General features: G+C 24.5%; 4 protein-coding genes across 6 annotated transcripts; 3 read left to right on the top strand and 1 right to left on the bottom strand.

Moving 5' to 3' along the window:
* Nucleotides 1-1,131: 1,131 nt before the first annotated feature.
* LOC114123518 (DET1 homolog) lies at nt 1,132-7,553 on the bottom strand. Of its 2 annotated transcripts, XM_027986529.2 has the most exons (8): nt 6,313-7,553; nt 6,102-6,251; nt 4,692-4,825; nt 4,399-4,605; nt 4,044-4,316; nt 3,878-3,942; nt 2,535-2,750; nt 1,132-1,427 (listed from the first exon to the last, which is right to left on the bottom strand). In XM_027986529.2, the coding sequence occupies exons 1-5, from the start codon at nt 7,270-7,272 to the stop codon at nt 4,121-4,123; spliced, it is 1,647 nt and encodes a 548-aa protein (XP_027842330.1). In that variant the 5' UTR covers nt 7,273-7,553; the 3' UTR covers nt 1,132-1,427; nt 2,535-2,750; nt 3,878-3,942; nt 4,044-4,120. The 2 variants fall into 2 exon arrangements, with proteins under 2 accessions (XP_027842330.1, XP_027842332.1); XM_027986531.2 differs by lacking the exon at nt 3,878-3,942.
* Nucleotides 7,554-7,753: 200 nt separating this feature from the next.
* On the top strand, nt 7,754-15,967 carry LOC114123508 (uncharacterized). Of its 2 annotated transcripts, XM_027986514.2 has the most exons (13): nt 7,754-7,969; nt 8,103-8,145; nt 9,491-11,998; nt 12,076-12,254; nt 12,313-12,381; nt 12,451-12,661; nt 12,723-12,878; nt 12,944-13,096; nt 13,725-13,895; nt 13,959-14,118; nt 14,377-14,645; nt 14,721-14,857; nt 15,733-15,967. In XM_027986514.2, the coding sequence occupies exons 3-13, from the start codon at nt 9,503-9,505 to the stop codon at nt 15,890-15,892; spliced, it is 4,161 nt and encodes a 1,386-aa protein (XP_027842315.2). In that variant the 5' UTR covers nt 7,754-7,969; nt 8,103-8,145; nt 9,491-9,502; the 3' UTR covers nt 15,893-15,967. The 2 variants fall into 2 exon arrangements, with proteins under 2 accessions (XP_027842315.2, XP_027842314.2); XM_027986513.2 differs by lacking the exons at nt 7,754-7,969; nt 8,103-8,145 and adding an exon at nt 9,193-9,335.
* LOC114123510 (serine--tRNA ligase, mitochondrial) lies at nt 8,178-9,388 on the top strand. Its single transcript, XM_050204284.1, has 2 exons — nt 8,178-9,254; nt 9,377-9,388. Exons 1-2 carry the CDS (start codon nt 8,178-8,180, stop codon nt 9,386-9,388), a joined length of 1,089 nt encoding a protein of 362 aa, XP_050060241.1.
* Nucleotides 15,968-16,109: 142 nt separating the features above from the next.
* Nucleotides 16,110-19,191, top strand: LOC114123511 (ketosamine-3-kinase-like). Its single transcript, XM_027986516.2, has 6 exons — nt 16,110-17,732; nt 17,829-18,131; nt 18,201-18,278; nt 18,350-18,482; nt 18,690-18,864; nt 18,935-19,191. Exons 1-6 carry the CDS (start codon nt 17,589-17,591, stop codon nt 19,005-19,007), a joined length of 906 nt encoding a protein of 301 aa, XP_027842317.1. The 5' UTR covers nt 16,110-17,588; the 3' UTR covers nt 19,008-19,191.
* The last annotated feature ends 1,273 nt before the right edge of the window (nt 19,192-20,464 follow it).

Below are 20,464 nucleotides of genomic sequence, written 5' to 3'. Positions count from 1 at the left end.
GTTGGTTGAAAAATAATAATACTCAAGACAATCTACAGTTATACCTTATTATGATCCCGGTTTTGATGGTTGGTGTCTAAAATTTGGTTTTTGTTAAATACTCTGTTTTAGACATTAAAGAGTTGAAGAATTTGTATTAGTAATTTAATTCCATAGATGCAATGACAATTTAACATAATATCAAAATAGTGTGAAAACAATTTATGTATGAAATAGACAATAAACAAAACAATACACAATTTTCAATGAAGGCCTCTAGTCTAATAATTAAACTCATGGGTACACGTAATATTTAAATTCATATAAGTCTATGAATTTATTTCATGTGCATTTATTAATTATTAGACAGGTTAATTCTTACACGTGAAGTTTTATTTTCAATGTATTTAGTATATTCAAATGATTTCTAGTTTCTGTACAGCAGTGATCAATAATCAGTTGTTTATTTTGAATATATGGAGAATTTACTTCATCCCTCCTGTCTTTTTACAATAATACTGCTTATAAAACAATTATTTTTAGAATAAGTAGATATATTTTTTTTAATGTGTTGTTATAATTTAATACGTTTAATAAATATTGTATTTTAAATACACGTGAAATAAATATCCGTTATTTACTAATTGATTCATGTAAACAAAAAACTTGTAATCACGTGACTTAAATACTTAATAAATATTTAAATCTGAGAGCTCTGGTATATATTCAGGCCCTATAAAATAGCATTATTTTATTTTTGCCAATAAAATTTAGTAAAAAACTCAGATAAATCATTATTATATTGAATTTTAATATATGATTATTCAGTGCCAGAGCTAGGTTTTTTGCTGCCCTGTGCCGGTTACCTACAATATTATGTCGCCTATGCCGCCCTTATATAATTTACATAATTTTATTTATAAACAATGCCGCCTCTTAAATTCCAAAAAAATTAACCGCCCTGTGCAGTCACACATGCCTTCCGTCGGCACTGTGATAATTACTTTAAAGTTGGTAATTAGTATACTGCTTATGTCTTCAAAAATATAAACCTTCAATCCTTTTACAGAGTGGTTTTAAAGATAACAATTATAATAAAATTATTAATATATAGAACAATGTAAGTGACAATAATTTCTTAATAACATTAAATGTGATACCTACTGGTAGGTAATTTATTAAAATATACAATATTTTAGAATACGAGTATCAATTCCACATAGTTATATACAAATTAAATTACAATATTTAAATAAGTTAAATACATAAAATACAATTTTCATACAATAGAATATTTTTATTTATGATTTATTTTATACTAAAATTACTTATAAATCATATTTCAAAAATAATGAAAAAAATGATTTGTCATTTTGTATACAATTTTTTTTTTTTCAATAAACTTGTTGCATTTTTCCGTTTTTCTCAATTTTTGCAGGATTCTTAATCTGAAAATTTTTAAATATTTTGTAAAATGTATTATTAAAAGTAACAGAATTCATAAAGTTAATATAATATAATATAACTCATATATAAAAATAAATAATTGTTATGTTAGACTAATAACTGTTTTTTAAGCCAAAAAAGAAAATAACTTACTTTAAAAGAAATTTTAAAATTATTGTACATAAGTGCATAACATAGTTCAAAAAAAAATTTAAAATAATCTATAGATAATTAATTATTTAAAATGTATTAGATAATAATCATTCAAGTTAATGAAGTTTTTTCTGTTAATTTTTAGTTATAAAAATGTGGACAAATGGGTACTGCTATATAGTAGGTGTTGAGTAGTTCACTGTTATGCATATTGTGTTAAATTTGAATTGAATGATATATCATGGCATGAAAAACAAATCTGACGGAGATGACCTACCAACCTATATCATTAAGTACATTTCATGATAAATTGTTTGATATTATTATTGAAGTAATTTATTTACTATTAGTATTATCAATTATAGTCAATTGATTACATTTTTGCCAGAAACCAGATTAATTGCATTATAATAATAATATATATTTATACCATAATACAAGAATATTATTATTACTTATATTAACTTTTGAAGTAAAACTGCTTAACCGTCTTAACCATAAAATAGTATAAATAGATAATATCTTAAAAGTAAAAATTAATTTATATATTTTGAAAATATTATTGTGTATAGTAAAATTTATAACAAAGTAACGAACATTGTTATTCATTATTTAAAAATGTAATTTTATCCAAATTTTAACTTTGACTGTCTATAAAAATACATTTTTATATATTTTTTAGTTCTAGTATAAATTACTTATGAGGAATCTTATATTATATTTTTAAAGTATGATAAAGCAAATGTTTTTTTATTGACAATTTTAAAAAATTTCAGTTTTTTATGAATAGCAACTGTTTAAATATTTAGAAATTTTACCATGTATAGAATATTGTAACTTAAATACTTGATAAAATGTTCAAGTTACAATGGTTATTCATTTTTGAATCACATCCATATTTATACATATAAATAAAACAGAAATATTTAAAATAACAATTAAATAAAATATATTACCACTTGAACAACTTCAGATTATCTTTGGTTTACTGTATGTTGTCTCTCTTTCCAACCTTTTTTCTGTATTTCTTTCAGTAATCAAAGTTCTAGAGAACACACTACTTTTCTTGATGTTTTCTATTAGATTTTGACTTTTTCTTTACATTCAAAAGACAATAATTGTCTTTTATAATTATAATCCCTTAGTTTTGACTTTTATAAATCAATAAAAATCTAAAACAATAAAAATACAACCAATGCTGTTAATAATTAAATCAAAATCATATTATAGATATAGTGATATTATGATGTAAGTTTGTAAACCTACTGGGTTTTAAGAGTTTTTCAAAATTGTCTACAAGCAGGTACTTGCTATAATGCACACTATAAATAAATTATAAAATAGTTTTACATTTTGATAGATTACTCATAATGACTGACTTAAATTGAAAATCAAAATCAATTGTAATCAATGATGGAATGATGAATCCCTTCAGTTTCATCACTATAAATCTAAATCTTCTTATACTACAGAATAAAATATAAACTTAGTTACTTTATAACTTATATGTCCTTCAAGATAATTATTTTTCAAAACTTTTAGTGAATTAGGATCATAATTGCAACTGTTATAATGATACTATTTTATAATATTTTTGTGGTTAATCAATATTTGCTATTTTATATTAATAGTTCAATTAATGTTCTTTTTTTATTTAGTAGTTTACTAATGAAGTAGTATTTAGAATGAAAGAAAATTCTAAAACAAAAATAAGTTAGGTTTGGTTGAAACATGATGGGAAGAATTATAAAATGAGAATGATTGAATCTGTTATTGATATAATAATGTTTTATGTTTGTAATAATTTTTTTTTTCAATTTAAACTGAACTTCTATCACTTTTTCTGAAAATTGAATTTAAATTATAGTCTTATGAAAAATTAAAAAAAAATTAATATAATTATCACATAATGCATAAGTAATAAATTAAGTTCAAAATTATACATTTTGCAATTTGTACAGAGATTTTTATACACATCATTCTGTACAATTTTGTTACACAAATAGATAGATAGTACAAGTTACATTACCCATTTTGCAATACATACAAATTTCTAAATATAAAAACATATTATTTTAAAAATTACTTTAATTAATTTTAACCACAATCATGCTGGTTTTCACATAAAAAAAATACTAAAAATATTTTATTAGATTACTAATTCTAATGTGCTGTTATATTTGATGAACTATGTAAATTTATATTTGATATTTATGATATTTAGTTTTGTAATAATACCGATGTATACCTATTTTATATTTATATTTATATATAACTTAACCTAACTTGTAGAACTTACCTACTTTGTACAGTTTGTGATACATACAAAATCACAGTATAAATTGCGATATGTACAATTTCAGACTTCGTATGTAACATTAAATATGCAAATTAAAATTATTATAATTAGATAACATTATTAAATACATAGTCTAAATATAGTTTACTCTACTTGTAGTATTTACTTTTATGAGCTCTGCTAATAAAATGTTATTTCCAAACAATCATCTGGTTAAATTGAAATATGGTGTTCGTATTTTCATTACTCGGGTAAATACACCTTTCGTATATGAAAATTAACAATATACTCTAAGTTATCCCTCTGCACACTAATAGCAAAAGGATCTGTAGGATGGAATGTAAATGCAACTAGTCTTCTACGGTCTTGTGTTGGTCTGTTTCTTGATACACTGGTATACAGACAAAAACTTAGTGTTCCCAATTCCCTTGAATAAAACCTTGTTAACATATAAACAAATAAATATCTAATTTAAATTATATAACTTAAGAGAGAAAAAATGAGAAATGATTTAATCTTACCTTATTGGATATTCACCGACAACTTTAGGTCTTTCCATAGGTGATACCCACTTTTCATCGTAACTATAAAGGGAAGTATCTAAATATGGGGAGCAGGAAAATGATTGTGCTGCTATTGGCAATTGTCCCAATATTCGTTTGTTCGCCTCCATTGTACCACCAAATCTAGCATTTAGCATTGTATTTTTAAATTTTTCATGAGATTCCCTAAAACATTACATTTTAATAAATTTAATATAAAGTAAATATCACTAAATATACTAAATATATTGCTGAATAATAAATTAAAATACCGTGAATATATATTATTTGATGGTGAACAAGGCATGAATCCATCTGGGTTTAAATAGGGATTACGAAAAGTATCACAAAAATATTCATATCCATGTAATAAATCGCTAGATGTATTTTGATAAACATTTAATACCTAGATCCAAAAATACAAATAAATTATCATTAAGATTAGTTAAATGTATGTAGTATTCGAAAAGTAATTTATTATGATCCAATATGTCAGAGGTGGAGTGGTAATATACTATGTATCTTAAATATTCTTAATATTGCTTGGTGGCCTGTTGCTTAAATAAAGAACGGACTATCATTTAATCCAGAAATATTGTTATCTTTTAGAGTGACAGTAGCTCAACTATGAGGATGCTAGAGGTTGCTTCAAAACCATCAACTTAATTTTAAACACTCCTGTGTCCCAAAAAGAAGTGAACCAAATCATTAAATAAATTTTCATTTGAAGGCCACTTCAAGCCGATTGAAGCTTATTACAGACGTACCATTTACTATCCAATTATTGACACAATTATTAACAATTTAGAGTTTAGGTTTTCTAATGAAAATCATTAGATAGCTAATGCTATTGAAAATTGTATGAACATATATTATGAAATGTATCACTATTTTATTGATCATTAAAATGTACACATTAATTAAGTAATTAAATAATGTTAAAAACTTAAAAACCTTTTTATAATTTATAATTTGATGATTTCAGGCCATAATAAATTCTGATATAGAATACTTAAAAGTTCAAATGCTTGTTGAAAACAACTGTCTAAAGATGACAATTAAAAGATAATAAATAAAGAAGTATTACCAAACTTGTAAAAGTTAATGCAGTTTGTACAGGTAAAACATATTAGTTCTACGGTATGCAAACTAAGTTTTTTTTCCAAAAGGAGATTGAAAAATTTGTAATTAAACAGTATGTTACAATAGCGTTTTATTTAAGTATTATTTTCATAATATATTAATAACTACCTAATATATTACTAATATTATGGTAATTGATACTAAGGAAGAAATGTGCAATGATCAATTATACAATGTTCAGAATTATTAATCAAATTAAACATTTAAAATATCTACATTGATGAGAATAACAGTAAAATTGATAAGCATGTCTCAAAAACACTAAAAGTAGCTTAAAATATATTTTTATAGGTAAGAATTTTAGATCCATTCCACCAGATTTTACAGCTGATATACTTAAGTAATTACTAAAATTATAATATTTTTACATTATAAATTAAATAAAACTTTATTTAAAATAATTGTATTAGTATATTTTTATCTCAAAATTATATACTCATGTTTTATACTCATATACCATTGATTAAGTATATTTAAAATTAAGTTCACGACAATTATAGAGTTATAACTCAAATCTTTAGTTGCCTAAATAAATTTACCGTAGCCGTAGTCATATTGTAGATCATAAAAAATGATGCTTGAGTACTTGGTTCCTGAATTTTAGCTGTGACCACATCTTCTGATGCATATCTGATAAGAATATTGTCTACATCTAATAACTGCATTTTCCACATTCGTAATGACATAAACTATAAAACATTAATTAACAATGATTTTGATATAATTTAAGTTACATACTGCTTGGCTTACTTGATCATAAAATTGATAAAATCTCCTAAGAGGGTATGGTGATCCATTTTGCTTAGATTCATGTTCAGCTTTTTTATATAAAAACACCATTAGTTTGTTTTTTAATCCATTGATAAATATTTCATTATGAGCTTTATAATCTTCTGCAATCATATCTGTGTGCACTGATGAAATAAACGCAAAATCATTTTCAAAACAAAATCGACCAATTTTTCTCAACAAACAGAATCGGTTTTGGGTAAGGTTGTAAACATGAATTATTTGATGTTGAACAGATAAAATAGCAAGTACATCTTTTAATAGGTAAACGCCTTGATTATGAGATAAAGATATTTTATCAGCCTTAAAATGTAAGCGGTGACTAACAGCTCCTTTTTTTATGTTAATTAAATGTATAGTATAATTTTCTAAGGGCAATAATAGATTAGGACTCACAGATTCATTATTAGTAAAAATATCATCATAATCAAGAACAACATTATGAGCAATAGGTCCAACGGAACCCAAAATAGCATAGGAACTATCATCTGAGAATAAACTACATTCTCTATTTAATTGTTCTCCTTCTGCTGCTACTAATATCCGAAACTTCAGTTGAAAAAGACTTTCAAATATTCGCTTACGTACAACATCACCATCATTGTTTTGACCAATACAGTTTCCTTCATAATTCTTCAACAACTTGGCTGCCATTGAACATCCTAAATATGCATACACCTCAATATACAATTGATCTTGAGAAAAAGCTATGAAATGGCGGCCATCAGGAGTGAATTTTCTTAAAAAACAAGGAGGCTTCTCAACGTTTATGACCGTACAATTGGGGTTTAAGATTTGGTATGTAGTTTTGACAAAATGCATGCGTGTTTTATTGCCGTTTATTTCCCGATCATACAAAGCACGAAGTAGATTATTAGGAGTCACTTTTTTTTTATTAATAAACTCGTTTTCTGTGTTCATTTTATTTGATCTATACGGACTCTAGTATTTTTCACGGCGTTAAGAACATTATATTTGATCATGAATTTTGGAAGGTACACATAAACAGTACGTAAAAATGATCCATAGCAAATTTAATGTTATGTTGAATCAAAACAGTTTATGATTGGAAAAAATGTATACTTTATAGTTAATATTTTAAAGAAAGGTTTAACACAAATTTATCATTTTATTTTTATTAACAAATAAATAAATTCAAAAGGTTTTAAGTAGTAAAAGTACTAAAACTGTCTAAAACAATCAGTAATTCATGATTATTTGATAATAATATTTATTTATGTTAATTTTTTATCTTTCAGTTGAACTGAACCAAGTACCAACACAGAAATCTAAATACCTAATAGTTCAACACGTGGTTCTGGGTTCAGTAAAGTTGTAGACTTGTTGTTGTTTCTATTTGATAAGGAACGTGGACTTAATGTAAAAATTAAAAAAATGTGAATTTCGTAAATAATAACACAGAATTCTGTGATAATAATAAGTAATAACATTTAATAAATACTGCTAAATAAGTAATAAGTAATAACAAATATTTTATAGAAATTGTAAAAACACATGTTTGTTTCATCATTTAATAATAATTAATTTATAATACTATTTTTAATATTTAAAAAATGTATCATATTAAATCTTCCATTTTCAAAAAATAACTCAAACAGTAAGTGTTACCTTCTAATTTTTAAAAAAACTTGTTTCATCACTTAATTACATTGTATATATGATAATTACTAGGTACTAATCCAGTTTTAGAAGTTATTTATAATATTAACATTTGTATTTATTTTATATAGGACATTTTATCAACATTTGTGTGGATCTAATTATTGAATATAGGTGAGTAAATTTATAAGAAATCCCTAAACATTATGTCACGTTTGTCACAAAATATATATCCAAAGAAAGTGGATTTTATTAAGCAATTTATGAAGTTTCATTCTTCTTGGCAAAACAACTTATCAAACAATGTACAAACCTTCAAGAAAACTATGCCAAATTTGGAAAACAAATTTAAAAACATTTCTAAAAAAACTCATCCTCATGTAGAACATATCCAAGGTGATTTTGAAGTAGTAAAATCTGTTGGTCAAAAACCAGTATTTAAATTCAAACCATTACCATTAAATATGTTGAGTAAGGTCAAATATTGCCTTAAAACTGATAATTTAACTAATTATTGTGGTGATCGCAGCTATTATTTTATTGGTCCATTAGCTAAAATTGAGCATGCCCTTGTTCAGTACACTTTAGTAAAATTAATAAAAAAAGGTTTCAAATTAGTTTCAGTTCCAGATATATTGCCAGATGAGTTAATTGAAAGATGTGGAATGGACACAGCTGGAGAAAGAAATCAAGTTTACACACTTCATAATAATTATTATGGCAATAAATGGTGCTTATCTGGAACATCTGAAATGGCTTTAGCTGGATCTTTAATGAACAAAAATGTATCCAAAGATAAACTTCCTCTAAAATTGTGTTCAGTTAGTCGTTGTTACAGAGCTGAAGTATCCAGCATTGCTGAGGAAAAAGGAATTTTTAGGGTGCATCAGTTTACCAAAGTTGAAATGTTCGGAGCATGTTTACCTGAAGAATCAGAAAATATGGCTCTTTATTTTCGAAATATTCAAGAAGACTTATTAGAACCACTTAATTTACATTATCGGGTATTGGATATGGCCAAACACGAGCTTGGAACACAAGCATATCGTAAATATGATATTGAGGCATGGATGCCAGGGAGTAATAAGTATGGAGAGATTTCAAGTTGTAGTGATTGTACAAATTATCAATCTGAACGACTGGGTATTCATTCAGACGGAAATTTTTTACATACTGTAAATGGAACAGCGTGTGCAGTTCCCAGGTTAATTATTGCTCTTGCTGAAACTCATCAAACAGTTGATGGATCACTAACATTACCTGAAGAACTTAATAATTATGTTGTAGAACAAAATTTGTATAAAAATAAATCTACGTTTCCTAAATTTACTCCTGTACAAGCACATCGATATAAAGTGTAAAATGTATGTTAATGCTATGAGTTATTATTATATAAACAATTTAGTCATGTATATAATATACTAAGCAATGTAAATTCGTTACTTAAAAATATAAATTATAATTGTATTTAAATCTATTTTTTTATTTTTACTAATTTAATCAATATTGAATTTTACAGTTATTACACAATATGGAAGAAATCACTATGCTACAATCAATGTTGGACATATTAAATAGTAAACATTCTAAAAAAAAAAAAGCTATTATAGAAGCACTGCCTATACTATTAGATACCTATGATGTATATGAAGAAATAGATGTTTATAATTTAATTGTAACTAATGCAAAAAACTTGTGTTTTCAAGTTTTTGATCCTCAGTTGGAAAGTTTAGCATGGAAAGATTCAGATGTATCATTAGACGATTTAAAACCCTTGTTAATTTATTTCATTAATATAATTAAAAAACAAAATAATTCTGATATTATTCAGTTATTTGAATACAGTATAGAATTAATAAATAAAGTTGATTTCAAAAATTGTTCCAATGAAAGAATAAGAAGTATTGGAGTTTGTATGCAGAACATATTTATGCCAGATAACGGTAGTATGGATGATAACACAGAACTTAATAATTTAAGAAATACATTAATAAATATACTCAATGAACCATACCTAAATAAAAATAAATTAGATGCCGTAGTAATCTTATTGAACAGTATTGTATCAACTAATTATATACCTATTTTATGGAAACATATTAAATCTATGATTCAAGTTCATCCAAATCGTATTATGAATTTACTATTCAACATGCAAACTTTATTCTTTGATTCTTCGTGTATTGGTATTATTTTGAACGATGATGATTTTTGGTGTTTAACATGTAATTTATTGACCTGTGAAAATAATGTTATTAGAACTTATAATAATGTCTTACTTAAATTAGCATGTTCCCAATTATTAAGCGAAAATGTAAATTACCGTCCTAACAAAAGTAAAGAACAATATATGAAAGTTTGGAATAATTATATGGTTGTAATGGAAACTCTAGAAAATACTCAACAACATTTAACTTTACCAATTCTGAGTACTGCTAAAAAACTTGCATTAAACAAAATTGATGATGATTATGATAATTACAATTTACCTTTAAAATGGATTACAGCTATGTATTGTAAAATGTCTAAGCACAGTTCCAAATATGTTGTCTTAGCAAGTATAGAAATCATCACAAATATGCCAATAATATCATTAAAAACTAATAAACAATTATTACTGTCATTTGTTAATTCATTAAACAATGTGTTTTTATACAAAATGTCAAGTGAAATTTTTTTAAATCAACCTCAATTGGAAATTATATTGTCGTTATGGTTTAACAAACTTATGATGTCTAATGATGGTCATGATGTATTTGGCATATTTTTATTGTATCTGCCTACTATTAAGTGGTCAATTGTACCTTTAACATATTTGATGAAATCATTAGCTGATATTTCAATAGATCGTCCTTTAAGATTTAATATTATTGATCATATACTCAAAATAAAGTCTATCATTGAAAAAATGCCAAATTCTTATTTGAAAACTATTGTATTAACGTTTTTATTTACATTTACTTGTAAATTTACTTTTGACGTTAATACTGAATTTAATTGTGATTTATTTGATTGTATAACCATGTACCAAAATGAAACAAAATCTATGAACTATATAATGAATTCAATTCAAAAAATAAATGATTTGAATTATTTAGACAAACAATTATCACAACATATAAATGAAAAGAATAAAATGTATTCGACATCTATTGGACTAATAGTTTTATCAAATATTTTCAGCGATTCTCCAATTAGCATAAAAAAGTTGGATGAAATTTGTTGTAAGACAGTAGATGTATCAGATCTATTAGAATTTTTAGAATGTTTATTGGAATTTGAAGACCGCTTTGGTAGATATGACACTTATGTTAGCAAAATATTGAATAAACACATTTGGCCAATTATAACACGTTGGGTTGAAAAATGTTTTCAAGTATTAGAAGAAAATCCTTGTGATGGTCAAATTATTAGTCGCTTTCTAGACAAAGTTTTATCTTCAAAACGAATAATAAATAATACAAATTCTATGAATATTTGGCTTAAAAAGTGTTATTCTATTCTTACAAATCACTCTGGCAATTATTCTATTTTAGCAATATATAGTTGGATTGGTAAATATGCAACAAAACATTTTTTTGAAGATACATTAAAAAAGGATTGGCTATCTTTTACTAAGTATTTCATTGATTCTGGATTTTTTTTCATTAAAAATCAAGATTTTTATCATTCAAAAAAACCAGGAATGCATCAAATTCCCCAATTGGATATAATTAATACATTTTTCCAACATTCTACAGTACCCAAAGAACAAATGTTAGATATTCTTGAATGGTTAATGGATAAAACTTTGGAACGTCATGATTTATATTGGAGTATATATTTTTCAACTGCTGAGTCATTTTTATGCAAATTTCCGATTCAAGAGCATTCTCATTTAGTAATACAATTCGTTCAAAATTGTTGGGACTTTTTAGTTGATTGTCGAGTATCTTGTTTTCCAAATGCTACCAAAAGTTTTATTAAAATGGCTTTTCATTACAATTTGTTACAAGAAGAAAAGTATAAAACATTTGTTAAACATCAGGTAAACTATTCAAACTATTTATTAAATATATTAAGCCTATTATTTAACAGAGTTTGTAAAGATATTTTATTTTACAGGTTATCCAAAATCTTTTAACTGAAAAATGTCGTTATAAATTTAGTGTTTGTTTCTCATTACTTCTTCTTCAATTTTTAGAAGAAGATCAATCCATTAATATTTTAGAATTGAATTTTTTAATGTCTGAATTTTTTGCTAAATGTTTATTATTTAGTATTGATCGATATGGTGCTATTAAGTATGTATTAAAATTAATTATATTATTGACACTTATTTTAAGCTATTCATTGTTTTAGAATTGAATGGGACACGATTGAATATGTACGAACATTGAATGATTCTTTTCCAATAATCAATGATATTTCGTAAGTTTTTAAACTAATTGCACAATTATATCATAAATGATTCATATTATTATTATTTTTATTTTTCAGAATTGAATGTTTGCCTGATGATAAATATTTACGTTTTAATATAATTAAATGCTTGTGCAAATTAAATTCCAATATGTTATGGAAAAATGTTTTAAATATAATTATTAAAACAGAGTCATCTTTAAGAGATAGAAAATTTTTTCATAACTCTAAAGCATATCGCATAAAACAACGAGTTGTACAAGTTTTGCTTATTGTAGCTTGTGATGAGGTATTAATAATAATTATTCAAAAATATTTAATAACAAATAATAATTAATATTAATTTTTAGTCATTCATATTCGATGAAATTATATATAAATGGTCATTAGCAAGTTTAAAAGAAGTTTCTCACATCCACAGTGTTGCATATCAATTAATATGGTTATTGGTTTTAATATATAATAAACGTCAAAGTTCTTATGACTTTTGGAACGACTTCAAAAGTGTAAATATTTATATAGTATAAAGAAAATAGAAAACCTATAGTTAATATTTGAACATTATTTATAGGCTCAGGAAAATCATAATTATATGTGCAGCCTTATATCCATGGTATATCACTTACACAAAATAAAGAATAGCAAACAATTCAATATTGATGCTAAAAAGAATCTTCTACCTTTATGCTTTTCAAATGGTTATAAAATACGGTTTTATGCCCAGGTAAATATCTTATAGAACCATTTATAATTTAAATATAATATAACTTATATTATTTAGAAATTATATTTATTAATTCACAAAATAAGATATCATTCAATTTATTATACTGTATTATAAAGTAGTTTTGTAGTTGTAATATAGTAGTGGATAGAGATTTTATCCATATTTGATCTATCCACTCCAACTTTGTAGTATCAAATATGCGTAGGCGTGCACACGAGGTGTGCACGGTCTGCATCTACATACCTTGCAAGAATTTGTATCTACTTTAAATTTTTGATGAAAAATTGTTAAATTATTTAAAACTGATTATTGAGAGTAGGTTAGTATGTATAGTATATTATGTAAATTAATAATTGTTTTTATTTTATACAATACCTAGTCAATAGTAATAATAAATTTAGATCTAATATTCGTCTAATTACGTCTAAAAAATTTAAATTTATTATGAACTAATTAATATAATATAGAGACATTATTTATCTAACTGAATTGTAGTAGGTCAAGTAACCCATTAAAAACAATTTTGCACACTGAGTGAAAAATTCTTGTGGATGCCTATGCAAATATGTATAGTTAATTATTAATTTAGTATTTATGTTAGTCTTATTTTTATATTATGTTTTAGTCAACAATGTTTAAATTATTTTCTAATAACCCTGAGGAAGATGAATGGTCATTATTATGTGAATCTATGGGAAATATAATAAATCAAAATGAACAAACTAAAAAGTATGAAAATCCATTTGACGATTTTTTCTATCAAGAATTAGATATGATACATTCTTTGTCTTTGAAAGTTAGTAAACTTTGTTTTATCCTTTATTAAATAATATTAAATTAATGAACTTTTGGTGTATAGAATATATGTATAGAGGTACCTAGATTATTAAATATAGTTCATGAAGAACGTTTCCCAATGAAGTGGTTAAATGTTTTTTTGGTGACTATGAATAATAATGAAAAATATGATTTGTCACTCTGTGCAGTTTCATCTTTTATTGAGAAAAATACTTGCCCAGGTGTGTATAAGTTATAAATGTATATATTTTTATAAATCAATGAAAAATGTAGTAGTTTAATTGATCAATTAAAAATACAAATATATTTAAATCTGATTTCTTTGATTTGATAAGAATCAAATTGAAGGTTCATTAGTTTTCAAAAAACTGATAACCTTTGACATTTTAGTTATTGAATTTTGTTGGTTTTTCTGTTTTAAAATTAAATACATAATATAATAATAAATTATGTTTTTATATTAAATTTGTATGTTTTAGTATCATCAGATGAAGTTATTGTCTTAGATAATGCTCAGAATGCTCAAAGAAAGTATATTCCATCTCAACCTTTAGATGAGCATACATCTAAATCAATGTTAATAGTTGTTGCATCTTTAATAGATAAAGTAACCAATTTAGGTGGCTTAGCTAGAACTTGTCAAGTATTTGGAGCCTCCACTTTAGTTGTTGATAATTTAACATGTGTAGAAAAAAGAGAGTTTACAGCATTAAGTATGACTGCAGAAAAACATCAAAACATTATTGAAGTATTTAAAAAATAATAATTTCTCATAGTATAAATACTATTATAATTGTACTAATTTAAATTTATATTTCTTAAGGTTAGAGCTAAAAACCTAAAATCATATTTACAAAAAAAGAAAATTGAAGGATATCAAATTGTGGCTGCAGAACAAACAGTAGATAGTATTAAATTGCATGATATCCAGTTGCCATTTAAATGTGTTCTACTTCTAGGGTAAGTATACTTACTTTAAAATAATATGCATCTTAAAAAATAATTAGGTAAACTTACTGGTTATTAGATATAGTTTTTATTTGATTTATTTTAACAATATAGTTGTATAAAATGGTAGTACATTAATTATGATAAAATATTTCTGTTTTTCAAAAAATACAAAGTTTAGTGTATTGATAATTTCTAAGAACTGCTATAGTAATATAGTATTGTACATTAAAGTTGAATTTAAATAAAATAATGACCATATAGGTACAAGTAGTTATATTTAAATTTACCTATATAGGTAATTTAAAAATGTCCACTGGAATAGTAATTAGTAATTATTATTTACTAATTAGGTATTAGTAATTTGTAGTTATATATTTTTTTATAGATCACCATATAATCATCTATACCTATATTTAAATTGTAAATTGTAATAAATATTTAGTAATAACTATAAATCGATATTATAAAGTAAATAGAGAATTTTCTTATTAAACAACTGAAAACTTATTTTAATTTTTTTAATTTAGGTATTAATTATTTTAAGTCACTTCTATGATGATAATAAGTATAATGTATGATTATATGAAGGTAAAATAACTATGATTTTATGAAACAAGATAGAAGTTTAGGTCACTTTTTTATTGTATTAAATAAAGGACTAAAAAAAATTAATTTTTATTACAAATAATCATTAAAAAAATAATAAAGAAAAATAACTTATTTTATTTTAACATTCTTGTCTTACTTATAATTTAAAATTTATTTTGATATTTATATAAAATGTTGGTAGTAATTTTTTTTTAAATGTATAGTCTAAAATATATACCTTATTTTATAATTTTTGAAAAATTCTATATATTATATATATATATTTTTGTTTCCAGCAATGAAACATCTGGTATTCCACATGATTTGTTAAGTACTATGGATATATGTGTCGAAATAGAGCAATTAGGCATTGTCAGATCATTAAATGTGCATGTCGCTGGTTCATTATTTGTTTGGGAATACACCAAACAACATTGTTTAAAATCTTCTAATTGATATAATTATTTCATCAAGAAATTAATCATTATACAAATAATTAATAAATACATATTTAAATTTACCAGTTTTTAATGAACTATCTATTTTGTTTATTTTTTTTCCAATTATTTTGAAAATAACTAGGATTTAATACTTACTTTAAAGAACCAATTTGGTATCAAAAAAAATGCTCAAAATTGAAAATTGATACATTTTTACTGCTCTGAAAGTTGACAACTGACACAAAAACCACATTTAAAACCAATATATACATTCATCAGTCATCAGTCATCACTCAATTAAGAATCTATAAAATTACTTGATATTAGATTTATTAGCAAAAAATATGTAAGAAAAAAAAATGAATAATTGTATGTTCATTGGTTAGACGTCAATACTCAGCCTTTATAGTAATAGTAGCATACAAGTACAAATAAATTGGTCTTAGCCTAAGTCATAGAAACAAAAATTGGAGAAAACAAAAATTTAGATAATAAGCAAAATGAGGTAAGTATGGTTTAAAAAAAAATATTATTATTTATAAACCATAATGACTGGACTGGTGTATAAGATCTAAGCCTAAGGGTTTGGCAGTAGTGTAGCCAGGGGGGTTTAGGTGTTCAACCCCTCCCCCTTGGCTTTAAAAAAAGATTGTTATTATAATGTACATAAATTTATAGTTTTGTTAATTGTATACTTATGTATGAAATGTAATATTCTATTAGCGTACAACTCAGTACATTTTACCGCTCCTGGACAATATATTTTAGAGGTGAGCAAAAAAAGGTTATTACTCATTACCCCTTTCCCTCGCCCCTGATAATTCCTGGCTATGCCACTGGGATTAGGTGATACATTTATATGACAATTATTATAATTATGTGTCCATGCTTATTAATTTCACGCTTATATATGTATGTTAAGATCAGTGTTAATGATAAATCTAATTTTTTTTAATTAGTTGAGTTAGGTATGAATTATGATTCATGACAGTTTTTATCACTTCTTTGAAGAAGGAAAACTATTTTATAAGCTCCCCTCATAATATACATATACAGTATACACTATACTGTATAATATCACAAATGTATTAGTTTGTGATTTATATTTTACAATCTACACAACGATTTTTATAGATCTATACTATTTAGTATTTAGTCATATTTTAAGGCAGCTCCACAGCCTTTACATCGTGAATATTACGATAGTTAAAAGTTTGTGACCAAGATGTGTGACTGGGTTGCGGGCTGCATTACTGAATGACTAAATACCCAATATATACATTAAAAAAATATAAATCATGCATCCACGGTTAATAATAAATTGTTAATATTAATTGTTATTTAATATTTATTATAAATATTTTTATAATTAATATAATATCAAATATTGTGAAAATATGAATAACCATGATAAGATTCTTTTATCTTTTATCAAAATTCTATCAGCTACAATTACTGCCTAATTGAGATCGAGATGAGACTATGGCTAAATAGCCACTAGCTTAGACTAACAAATTACTATAATACTATTATGCATTTATGCATGATAAATGCTATTAAATATTAATTATTATGTGTATGGTCTCGAGTCTATAGTGTTTATATTATTCTATTGTATGTTGTTTGGTTTCAATTTTCATCTCTGTAACTTAATTAGTTTTATTCATCTATTTACTAATTACTAACGTCTAATACAATTTAAATATATTAAAATGGAAAATGCATTAGAAACTATCCTTAACACTAGCATAAAAAAATTAGATATGTACACAGATGGAGGCTGCATTAATAATAGTTCAGTTTATCAAACAGAAGACAATAAATTAGTATTTGTTAAAGATAATTCAAAACCAGGGGTAAATTTTCTTAGTATCTATTTTTGATTTATACTTTAGAAACGTTAACATTTTTCATGCTATTTCTATTATATATATAAATATTAATAATTACAGTCAGATAAAATGTTCAATGGGGAATTAGAAGGCCTTAAAGCAATATGTAGTACAAATACTATTTCAGCTCCTTATCCTATTGCCACTGGCTGCACAAGTAGTGGTCAACATTTTATTGTAATGGACTATTGGAAAATGAATTCTTTAAGTACAAAATGTTCCTCAGAATTAGGCAGTCAATTAGCAGAAATGCATATGTTCAATTTAAAAGATGGCCAATCATGTGTAAAGAAATTTGGATTTCATGTTGAAACGTGTTGTGGATTTTTACCTCAAAATAATACATGGACTGATGATTGGATTGTACAAAAATAAATATTTTTATGTAGTTGTTTAAAAATGCATTTAATACTATTCAGACATACTTTTCAGACATTCTACACAGAAAATCGTTTGAATTATCAAATTCAGTTGCTGCAATCAAAATCAGGAAACAGTTTGAAAAAAAAGGTAACTTAAGAATTATAAACAAATTATTTTTAAATTAATAAGTATATACTAACTTATATTCTTTTAAATAGAAAATCATTGAAAATTATTGGCCTCGACTGAAACATAAAATTCCCAAATTCTTTGAGGGAATAGAAGTTAAGCCTTCACTACTTCATGGAGACTTATGGCCAGGAAATACTGCTCAATCAAATTCAAAACCAGGTTAAAAATTTAATAATGGATAATCAATAACCATATTATGAAACTATACTCTGACTATGAGAGAAGATTACCATGTCCCAACCACATACATTCTTAAACTTGTTATTACCGTCAATATGCATGCACAAATCTTCTCTTTTAAGACAAAATTATAGTATTCATTATTTTAGTGTATATCTTCATTACTAATATGATGTATGTTTTTAGTTATTTTTGATCCAGCTACATTTTATGGGCATCATGAATATGATATTGCTTCCATTTCATTATTTGGAGGTATTTCTAAAGATTTTTTTGAAGCATATTTTAAAAAAATACCAAAATCTAATGGGTTTGAAAATAGAAAGTTATTATATCATTTGTTCCATTATTTAAATCATTGGTATGAATATATAATTTTTAAATGTTATAAATAAATTAATATTTTTCTTTAATTTATTATTTTTATATAGGAATCATTTTGGAGGAAGTTATATTGACTTAACAATAGACACTTTTGAATCATTGCTTGATTTTGAATTTTGATGTATTTATCAAGTCTTGTGAAATCAATTTTTTTACAAAACAATAATCAAATAATGATGATAATAAAAATTGTATTACAAATGAAAATATTTTAAAAAGCGCATTCCATTTTCTTGTATTTTGTAACATTTTTGTAAAGAAAAGATAAATTAAATACTCTTCATGTTGTTATTATTATTTTAATTTTGTTATTTGTTTTATATTAATGTATAAGAAAAAAAACCACTGGCCATTACCAAACAATTTTTGAAAAAGATCAGCAAGAGCTGTTTAAACAAGTCAACTCACTCAGCTCAGAAATCAAAAAAATTTTCTTAAACCAATAATCTATTATAACTTTTAAATTCAGTATTAAAATGAAAGAACTAAAGCTTAAATTATTGTTACAAAAATATAATGGCAATATTTAGCTGTTACCTAATTATCATATTTATAATTTTTAATAAGTTATGTGATGAGATATAAACATAGTTTTATCATATAGGTAGTCTATAAGTAATGTACTAAGTAGTAAATACCCTTAACCCCCTTTTTTCTTCAATGATGCAATTCTTTAAAATTTTTTTTTTTTTAACTTGTAAATATACTTAAAGACTAGGTATCTATGTTTTTAAATTATTTGGATTTTATTTGTACTACTTGAGTAGTGTCCTGTAGAAATACAAACTTTTGTTTTTCAAATAAGAATCCCCATTTTCAATTCTAAATTATTTATGGGTTATTTTTCTGATAATTGTTAATGTTAACAAATCAAAATTAAAACCTAAATGAGTAGTTTATAAGTGATTAAAATTTATGTACTAAGGACAATAGTTTAGTATTAATAGGTTTAGAAAATAAAATTAACTTAACTCAGTAAAAAAGACATAATTTTTTTTTCAAGTCATAATATTCATAAGTCATAAATTGCACTAGTATTTTGATTTGTATAAACATTTACCAAGTGCTTAGCACAGTGAAAACATAAAACTTAAAATTATTATTATAGTACATACTACATTATTACTAGAAACTTATAGATTACATCTATACATAAAACAATTATTTTTAATTAGATTAATTTTAAAAAATAAAAAATATTATATAGGTATTATTTACTATTTAGTCATAAATATTACTGCGGACCCAATTCGAATATTATCAAATAATACCGCGGACCCAACTCGCGTTTTTTTTTAAGGGATCAAATATCTAGGGACCCAACTCGCGATTTCCCACTATATGCAATTAGCAAATGTCAAAAGATATAAGGTATCCCAATGTGTCGAAAGTATAAACTATCCAGCTTAGGTACGTGGTAAATGGTAGATACCTACTTATTATAGTTACCTAGCTATAGGATATAGTAGCTATTAAATATTATAGCATAGATTTTTTTATCACGATAAGATGTAATCTATTTATACTTTTTCAATAACTATTAAAAATGTTTGAAATTATTTTTTTGTATCATTTTA

Source organism: Aphis gossypii, chromosome 1, assembly GCF_020184175.1.
Source record: "Aphis gossypii isolate Hap1 chromosome 1, ASM2018417v2, whole genome shotgun sequence".
Classification (NCBI taxonomy): Eukaryota; Metazoa; Arthropoda; class Insecta; order Hemiptera; family Aphididae; genus Aphis; species Aphis gossypii.
Note: the sequence above shows the minus strand (reverse complement) of the source record. Positions and strands in the feature narration are given on the sequence as shown.

Excerpts from the sequence above, each read along its gene's own strand:
- LOC114123510 (XM_050204284.1), top strand. The coding sequence starts at position 8,178 with ATGTCACGTTTGTCACAAAATATATATCCAAAGAAAGTGGATTTTATT.
- LOC114123511 (XM_027986516.2), top strand. The coding sequence starts at position 17,589 with ATGGAAAATGCATTAGAAACTATCCTTAACACTAGCATAAAAAAATTA. Across the intron at positions 17,733-17,828 it reads AAGATAATTCAAAACCAGGG|TCAGATAAAATGTTCAATGG; the intron begins GTAAATTTTCTT and ends TAATAATTACAG. Across the intron at positions 18,865-18,934 it reads TTCCATTATTTAAATCATTG|GAATCATTTTGGAGGAAGTT; the intron begins GTATGAATATAT and ends ATTTTTATATAG.
- LOC114123508 (XM_027986514.2), top strand. The coding sequence starts at position 9,503 with ATGGAAGAAATCACTATGCTACAATCAATGTTGGACATATTAAATAGT. Across the intron at positions 12,255-12,312 it reads GATCGATATGGTGCTATTAA|AATTGAATGGGACACGATTG; the intron begins GTATGTATTAAA and ends TCATTGTTTTAG. Across the intron at positions 13,097-13,724 it reads AAATACGGTTTTATGCCCAG|TCAACAATGTTTAAATTATT; the intron begins GTAAATATCTTA and ends ATTATGTTTTAG.
- LOC114123518 (XM_027986529.2), bottom strand. The coding sequence starts at position 7,272 with ATGAACACAGAAAACGAGTTTATTAATAAAAAAAAAGTGACTCCTAAT. Across the intron at positions 4,826-6,101 it reads ACAATATGACTACGGCTACG|GTATTAAATGTTTATCAAAA; the intron begins GTAAATTTATTT and ends TTTTGGATCTAG. Across the intron at positions 4,606-4,691 it reads TCAAATAATATATATTCACG|GGAATCTCATGAAAAATTTA; the intron begins GTATTTTAATTT and ends GTAATGTTTTAG.